At 39.5% G+C, this 9,176-nt stretch overlaps 1 protein-coding gene across 2 annotated transcripts in view; it reads right to left on the bottom strand.

Moving 5' to 3' along the window:
• ANKRD12 (ankyrin repeat domain 12) overlaps positions 1 to 9,176 on the bottom strand; it is a 40,240-nt gene that overhangs the window by 11,143 nt on the left and 19,921 nt on the right. For both annotated transcript variants that reach the window (XM_008630059.2, XM_017729443.1), the window contains 2 exons: positions 8,511 to 8,658; positions 1,448 to 6,141 (listed from right to left, as the gene is read on the bottom strand). In XM_008630059.2, the coding sequence (XP_008628281.1) occupies positions 1,448 to 6,141; positions 8,511 to 8,658 (4,842 nt within the window). The remainder of the gene's footprint in view (positions 1 to 1,447; positions 6,142 to 8,510; positions 8,659 to 9,176) is intronic.

Genomic DNA, 9,176 nt, shown 5'->3' with positions numbered 1-9,176 from the left:
GACAAAAATCAGTAACTGTAACCCTTCAATTACATATTTACCTTTTTATCAACTTTATTAAAAGAGGGTTTTCTTTTCAACAGTTAATTAAAAGCCATTGAGAATAGGAAGCACACATCCATCTCTGATATTTTCTGAACCTCTTACCCGAGATTTTGCCCTCCAATACCTAAATTTATTTTCATTAACGGCAGAGTCCCTATTATACACAGCAATAGAGACTAGAAGGAATTATAAGGCAGTGCTTTAACATCAAGTCAGTAACTCTGCCTTCCTTACGGTGCCTACACACATTGCCATTTATGATAGGGAACTGAATTCTATTGCTCAGGTAGGAGATGGACCGGGGAAAAACATATGCCATGCTTCTCTACTTTCCACTTACCCCAAATTAAGCACTGAAGTGTGATGCCAAAGCAGTAAGCTGTAGCTTGGAAACAGTATGTACTTGACTAGCAGCAGCTACACAACAAACAAACAAACAAACAAACACAAACTATGCCTGCAGTGATAAAGATGTTACAGAAGCTGCAACAGCTACTGAGAAAGATTTGCAGATTTGGGAAGGCTGACAGCCTGGTATATTGTGGCAAAGCTTGTCCCTGGTTCACTTACAGACCAAGTAAAAGGGTCATCTTACCCACATCCTTCCTCAGACTATAACTGGCCTACTAATTCCAAAAAATGAGAATAAACAGCTTATAGAGGGAATTATGACTACCTGTGTGATAAAGCAAACATTTTTAAACTTACACATTAAATTTCTATACATTGCTTCATCAAAAAAATCTTCAATTCTACTGGAAAAAAGCTAAAGCTTTTTTACAGTCAAGTAAGGGTGAGTTATCTTAGACAAGCTGACATAATAACTTGTCCATTCAGAAATGGAGAGCTTAGAACTAAACAAGTGTCTCTGCACTACAGACGGTCTTCAGTAAAAAGGAAAAAAACCCTTGACATTATTTAATAAAACAATGAACACTTTAGATGGATTATAAAAGCCAGGACACAGCAGATAGCACCTGCTCATTTTGAGATAGCTGGCAGGCACTCTCCAACTTAAAACGTTTGGTGATGGACTTAGTATTTTGAAGCACTGCACATCCACCCCCCTCCAAATGAAACAGCTTTGACTAACTAGTTCTAACAAAATTATTGACAGCAGAAATTCAGAGAAGCTCTCAATAACTGACTTCTGAAAGAGTAGGCTTTACATACTTTGAAATACAGTATTTGTGTGCCCTTGACAGGTGTCATACATGGTTTGTCTTACAGTGACTGTGAAACCACTGTGTGTATTTCCAGTGAATGGGGCTTTTAAATATGGTGCTAGTAACATGTCAACTTTCTGTTTTCAGCAGAATATTCAGAAGCAAGTTAGGAAGAATAAGGAAGTTACAAAAATAAAACCAAAACATGCCTTTCATTGAAAGACCATGTTACTTACAGTTGGGATGCATATCTTGCTCAAGGGATTGCCATCCAACAGGTAGGAGCCATTGAAAGTCACATACTCATCATAATATTGAGGTGCCTGAGGAATAACACTGCACAGCAATTTACGCTTCTCTTCTATCTTCTTCCTTATGTGCAAGTATTCAAAGTAGGGGTTTGCTCTTTCAGAACTGTATGGCTGAATCTCTTCAAGCTTCAAAGAATCAACAATAGCTGCCAGGGACTGCTGAGTCTTCTCCTTGGCCTGCAGCAAAGAAGGGTTCGCTTGCACAGGCTGAGGCACACGTGACACCTTCCTTTTACGTGGATGATGTACCTGAGCATCATCATCTTCAGTTAATCTAATTCTTGCTTTCATAGATGCTAATGATTCAGACTCTTTTTCTGATGTTTGCGTGCAGCCAAGAGGATTCTGCTTGCCCTGGTTAGCAAGCAAATTTGCTCTGTTCCTTGTGATTCTTTGAGGTACTTCTTGCTGTTCCATCTTCTGATCTTCAGCAACTTCTTCCTCTACTTTAACTATTTGGCTGTATTTATGCACCTCTTCCTGTGTAATCTGTTGTGAACTATTTTCCAAGTTGGATAGAGAGGAGCACTGTGGTGGATCATCTTCCAACACATTTTCTCTGTCTGCAGTGCAGGGGCTTTTATTAACCAATTCATTTGTAATTCCTTTTGATATTCCTGAACTTAGTTCACAGGTATCAGCATTGGCTTTACTATCAACAACATGCACAGAGACCAACTTTTCTTGTTGGTCTTTTTCATTTCTAGCATCTGAAGTCTCTGCTGTGTTACCATCCACTTCACCCAGCACATTCTTACAAACAACTTTACTGAATGTGTATGAATTCACATTTAACTGTGAACTGCTATCACTTTCAGGAGTATCTTTCTCTAATGGTACCATTGGTAAATCACTCACCCTTTCATAGCTCTGTGAAACATCCTTTGGAGAGCTCTCAGAATATACAACAATGGGTGCATCAATCTTCTTAATGTTTGAAGGGAAGAAAGCATTTTCCAGCTCTCTGGTACTAGTAGCGTCTGTATCCAAAGCAGAAGTTGTAGTCTGAACTAGATTTTGCTGCTGTACAAATGATGAATCTTGACTGCTAATGCCTGGTAAAGAAACGTGTTTTGACACAACTGGAAGTGGCTGGATAGGTAAAGAACAAGGTGACTGTGAAGGCAAAAATGATGCTGATTCTTGAGAACCGGAATTTCCCTTAACTTCAGCATGCTGAGGCAAAAATTCAGATACTTGTTGCTCTTTTAACGTCCTGCTCTCAGAATTATGCACTGCTATAATACTTTTAGTGTCTTGCTCTGATACACCACAACCTGAGCTGTTAAACTCATTGTTTAATGAGCTAAGTCTGTCAAAAGGCACATCCCATGGTTTGGTTTGCTGAGTCACACCACTTTGACTACATGGCTCTAAATGCACATTAGAGTCTTCTGAAGGGCTCATCTGAGCAGTATCTTTAATGGTACTTGGCCCTGTTGTTGCCTGCTTGTTGCTAACAGCTCCATTTGGAGATGACGTGAAGTTTGACTGCAGAACAGTCACACTACTTTGAAAATCTCTTTCGAGTGTGCTACACAGTAATTCTGGTTTAGGAGAAGTGCTACTGTAAGTCTGAACTGACGGCACAGAGTTCTGGTTGTTTTCTTCTGATATTCGAGGCTGTTTGCTGTGTTCAGAAACTGCAGCAGGCATGCTGCATCTTCGAACCTCTATAACAGGCCTACACTCATTTAAAACCAACTTAGCATCTTCAACAGATGCTGATCTAACATACATTTGTGGGAGCCTGTTTGTGAAAGGTGGCTTAATGCGATCTGGCAACTCAGCAAGACCATCGGCCTCTTTTTCGACAAGGGCTGGTGATTTGGCACTTGCCAAAAATGGTGACTGCGAAAAAGACATTTGGGAATCAGAACCTTCTGGCATAAAGTCCGAATCATATTCGATTACAGGCCTTGGAGTAGTTACTGTGGTATGGCAAGAATCCTCAGAGCTTGCAACAGAAACCAAGGACACTGACCGGGAGCTCAGCCCCATCTTTTCACTTTCTGATTTGGGGGATCTACTTAAGTTATCTAAGGCCAACGAAGGCTTTGCAACATTGACACTTCTTGTATCTACTGACTGTGATCTATTACTTGTAGCATCTTTCTGCTGCTTTTCCTTCACACAAACATCTGGCAACTCTGAACTTTTTGAACGAATCAGTTCTTTGCCTTTTACTTCAGCTAACGAGTGTTTGGGTTTTTCCTTCATTTTGTTATGTTCTGAACAAGTGCGGTTTCTCAAACGTTCCTTCTCTTTCTGTTTTATTTTTTCTTTATGCTTTCTATGCCACTGCTCTATTTCCAGATCTTTAAGGCTAAGCATTCTTTCGAAACTAGTTTGCATCAAATCATCATTGACCAGTCTTTTTTCTTTAGGCCGAGCATCCTTTGGTGCAGGAGCTGGTTTAGGCTTAAGTTTCTCACGTTCAAGTTTTAGTTTAAGCAAACTACTTTGATGCAGTTTATCTTTATGCTTGTCTCTCTCTTTGTATCGGTCTATATCTTTATCTTTTTTATCTTTCTCTCTACCATCTGGAGTTTTCAACAAATCATCTTTTGGTTTTTCTTTCAAAGATGACAGTTTGTCATGAGCTGTTTTATTACTTTCTGTAACACTGCATCTCCTTTCCTCTTGCATGTGTTTTGAGTTTGCCAGTGATGAGGTCTCCTTATCTTTGGATTTGTCTTTTTTTTCAAATTCCTTTTCTTTAGTTCTATTTTTTTCTGATTTAGTATATTCAGATTCCTTTTCAGACTGTTTGACTTTTCTTTCAGTACAGTGTTTTTCTTTGCTTTCAGCCCAATGTCTGTCTTTATCAGCCTTTTCTTTATCATGCTTCTTATCAGTTTTTTCTTTATTTCTTTCCTTGTCATCAACTTTTTTAAGAGTACCCATGCTTTTTACTTTATCATTTTCCTTATGGCACCTTTCTGCTTGCTGAAAACTGGACTTCTCCTTTACTTTCTCTGTATTTTCATTTACTTCTGCTTTTTCTTTCTCCATTTTGTATTCATGCTTTAACTTTTTCTCTTTTTCTCCATGTTTTCTTTCTATCTTTTCAACATCTTTTTCTTTGGCTGAGAATCGTTTTTCTGTCTTTTCTTTATTTTCCTTTAAATTCTTTTCCTGCTTTTCAGTATCTGTTTCTCTTTCTATTAAATGCACACTGGCTGTTTCATCTTTAGCACCAAAGCAGAACAATTCGATTTCTTTATCTGCAAGCATAACTTCTTTTTCTTCTTTTGTATCGTTTGTTTTTTCATCCTTGAGAAACTTCTCATTTTCCTTTTTGTTCTTCTCTTTTTCCCTCTCATCTTTAGTACTTCTCTCTTTCTGGAACTGTCTCTCCTTAACTAACTTATCTTCTTTTGCCACAGCTTTTTCTAGCTTTGATTTTCTATCTGAAGAAAGAGATTCATGTTCTGTATTTAACAACGTATCATTTTCATCACTTTTGAAAAAGTTCTCTTTCCAAAATTCTCTGTCAAACTCAATACTTCTTTGAACCTCTTTAACATTATCTTTATGTTTGTGTTTCTCCTTCTCCCCATCCTGTTCCTTTTTGTGCTTTTCCTTTTCTCTTTCTTTGTGCTTTAATTTATGCTTTTTAAGTGTTTTACCTTCCTTGTCAATTTTTCTCAAAGTATAATCTGAATTCTCAAATGTTGAGCTATTATCTTCCTCTTTAATTTTAGGACTAGATTTTTCACCAAATTCCAAGTGAAAATCCTTTTGATGATGCTTGCTTTTTTCTTTGTGCTTGCAAGATTTGCCACTAGAACTTTCAACTAGGTAATCAGACTCAGTGCTGTGATCATACCGAACTAATTCGGACTGCAATGTTATTTCCGAACCTCCTGGTGATAAGCAAGTTTTGGTGTTTTCTTGCTTTAATGGCGTTGACTGCTTTTCACTTAACCCACAAGGATGCTTCGGAGATTTTCCAGCAGTGATATGAAATAGATGCAAAGAAGAATCTTCTTTTGAGGTGAAAGACTTCTTAAAGGTTTCTTCCTCTCTAGCTTTATCTAAAGAATCTAACCCAGAAGTAGCTATATTTGTTACTCTAGCATTTTCTTTTTCTTGCTTTACTTCTTGATTCTCTTTATTTTTGCTCTGATTTTTTACTTTCCTTTTAACTTTGCCCTTTTGCTTGTGTTCATTTGTAACCATATATTCTTTCTTCACTCTGACATCAGAATTTGATGTCTCTGAAACAGAGCAAGGAGAGACTATCTTCTTGTCCTGAAGTATTTCTTCATCTGAACTTTCAGAACTTGAATACAGAACTCTAGATGGTTTCTGTTTTTTGTTTTTGAATGATTTTGAAAAGACAACTTTTTCTTGTTTCACAAATAAGCTGGTCTGTTCAACTTCAGTCTCATCTTCTTTCCTTGGGTCTTTTCTAAGAATATGCTTGTCATCAATCATTTTTTTCATTTCATCTTCATCATCATCTTTAAACTCATACTCATCTAGAGCAGATGGAAGTGGTGCCTTACTAGGGACCATCTGTTTGCTGTTGTTGGCTACAGAGTCCTTTTCTGCTTCTGAATCAACATTCCCATCTACACTGGAAGGATTTACAGATGGAGCTTCTTCAGAATCTAGAGTAAGGAAACAAAAAATTAATTCAATACTGATGAGACACTTGTCACACTTCAGGACAAAAGAGTTCAGCTCAGCAGTCACCTCTTTACAAATGAAAAAAGAATAAAACCTACCTTAAACACAGAACAAACCTTCTCACTAGAATTTAGCTTTTTAAGAGAAAACAAAAGGCATGAAATCTTTGAGTTCTCATGAAATCAAAAGTTCTCCCCTCCCTTTACAGCTCTCACTTAGGCATGTAAAAATAACTAATTAACATTTATATCTAATAAAAGTAATGCACTTCAAATTTTGGAAACCTCATCTATTGTGCATAATTCCTGTATAACCTCTTTCCCAAGGACAATACCCTGCCCAGACAGACTGTTGAGGAACCAATTGCTAAACAGTAACAAGTTTCTATTACACATATGTAAAAATATTTGTCTTAAGATTAATGATTTCACTAAGCTGAAGTTGATTCTGTAAGTGATGCCACAACTGTCCCTTAGAACGAAGGACCATGCACTGTATTTCAGGTTATTCTAGTGCCAAAAATGTTAACACTACATCAGAACGTAGGGCAATATGACTTTTTTTTTCTTCAAGTATAGTGAAACTTTGACTAGAAAACATTCCTAGGGGGTTGGGGTTTTTTTATTTGTCTGGGAAAGAGAAACCAACTTTTACAATCATGTGACATGAGGTTGGAAGGGACCTCTGGAGATCATCTTGTTCACCCCACCCTGCTCAGGCAGGGACACCCAGAGCCAGCTGCCCCAGGACCATGCCCAGAAGGACTTTGAGTATCTCCAAGGACGGAGACTCCAGAGTCTCCCTGGACTACCTGTGCCACTTGCTTGGTCATCCTCACAGTAAAAAGTGTTTCCTGTTGTTCAGAGGGAACTTCCTGTGTTTCAAGGTGTGCCCATTGCCTCTGGTCCTGTCACTGGGCACTAGTGAAAAGAGCCCAGCTCCGTCCTCTTTGCACCCTCCCCTCAGGTATTTGTACACATCAACAAGATCCCCCTGAGCCTTTGCTCTTCCAGGCTCTTCATCAACTTCCTGGCCTTTCCCTGGACTCTCTCCATTATGTCACTGTCTCTCTTGTACTGGGGAGCCCAGAACTGGACCCAGCACTCCAGCTGTGGCCTCACCAGTGCTGCGCAGAGGGGAAGCATCACCTCCCTCTACCTGCTGGCAACATTCCTAATGCAGCCCAGGATACCGCTGGCCTTCTCTGCAGCAAGGGCACACTGCTGGCTCATGGTCAAGCTGGTGCTGTTCACCATGACCCAGGGCCATTTCTGCAAAGCTGCTTTCCCAGCTGGTCAGATCCCAGTCTGCACTGCTGCTTGGATGGTTGTTCCTCCCCAGCTGCAGGACTCAGCACTTCCCCTTGTTGAACTACGTGAGATTCCCAGGAGCCCATTTCTCCAACATGATGAGGTTCCTCTGGATGGCAGCACAACTCTCCGGTGCACCACTCACTCCTCCTTAGAACTCCCAGCTCTGTGTCACTAGGAAACTTCCTGATGGTACACTCTACCCCAACCATTAATGAAGGTGTTAAACAGGAGTGGACCCAGTACTGATCCAAGGTACACAGGCAGTTACTGGCCTCCAAATAAACTTTGTGCCACCCTTCTGGCATAGACGTTCAGTCAGTTTTCAATCCACCTCATTTCTTTTACCTAAAAGATTCTGGATTATTGAAGATTCTGTGAAAGCCAAATGAAAAGTTCCTGTCTGGCACTCAAGTAAGTTACTCATGGTCAAGAATCTTTTGCTTCTGGGGCAACAATTCTTTCTGTGCTCCAAGAGGTGTTACATATTCCTCAATCTGCAGAAATACAGGAGCGGCCAAGAATTACTGCCTCCACTTCAGCAAGTCACCTACCTGGTCACCTGCAGATACCAGTGGTTCCCCCACTGGCAGGGACTTTTCTACACTGAGTAACTAAGTTACACCCATGAGAAACACTGACTCCTGATTCATCTACTAAAGGTGGAAAGTAAGTGACTTTGGGGTTATTTTTCACCATGAAAACATCTCAGAAAACACCCTGTATCGTAACAGATACGGTATTTTTCCTCTCTACCTTTCTCTGGTAAAACCACCACTCTGATATAGAGTTGATATGCAAAGTGGGAGCACCTTATTAAAGACAGAGAGAAAACAAAACAAAAAAAATCAGAATACACATTTCAGATAATTCAATTGAAAAATTTAACAAACTACCTCTAAAAATAAAAGTGGAAGACAACCTTAGCATTATCAATTGTTACCTGCAGCAAGTCTTAATAGCTAACACCATGCAAAAGATTAAAGCCACTTAACCTCAGGTGAAATAATGCATTTATGCAACTAAATAGCTACTTTTACCTGAGCAACTGTCCTCATCATCAGATATGGGCACCTCCCTTTTCAATAGCATTTCCAATTCTTCAGTTTCAGCAACGTCAACAGGTCTCTCCCCGTGCTTATTGGCTTGAAATGGATTTCCACCATGTCGAAGCAACAGCTTCACAATCTGCAGCATTAAATAAATTAACTTTTAGGTTATGCACAACATGTTTCTTGACCAACATAAAAAGCCCCTGTTGCACACAAAATGTGAGTAACATGATATGCAATCCTAAGTCCTATCTATGACACTGAGACTAGAAAGCAAGACTTCAGCAACTAAAATGCAAAGTCCAGGTAGTATATACATAGTCTGCTCTTTAAAGGAAGTGAAGGGGAAGACTAGAGACAGTTGTCCTCTGTTACACAGACACAGCATTATTATAAAGGAATGCAACAGGGGCCTTTTGTTCTTGCTGTTCTAGCATTTCTTCACACAATTCATCTGGTTCCCCACCTACCAGGCTCTCTACTCCTCTGCATTTGATTCACCCTCTTGTTCCAAATTTTATTGCACTTAAATAAGGAACAGATTAAGTTTTAAAAGTAGCAGTACTGTTGGTTTACACACAGCAGTTCCAAAAAGCCCTGAGAGAGATCCAAGTATCTTACTGGAGGAACAAACTACCCCCACCCGCAACTGCA

This window comes from Corvus brachyrhynchos, unplaced genomic scaffold (assembly GCF_000691975.1).
Source record: "Corvus brachyrhynchos isolate BGI_N302 unplaced genomic scaffold, ASM69197v1 scaffold331, whole genome shotgun sequence".
NCBI lineage: Eukaryota > Metazoa > Chordata > Aves > Passeriformes > Corvidae > Corvus > Corvus brachyrhynchos.
The sequence above is the reverse complement of the archived record's forward strand: the minus strand, read 5'-3'. Positions and strand labels throughout refer to the sequence as shown.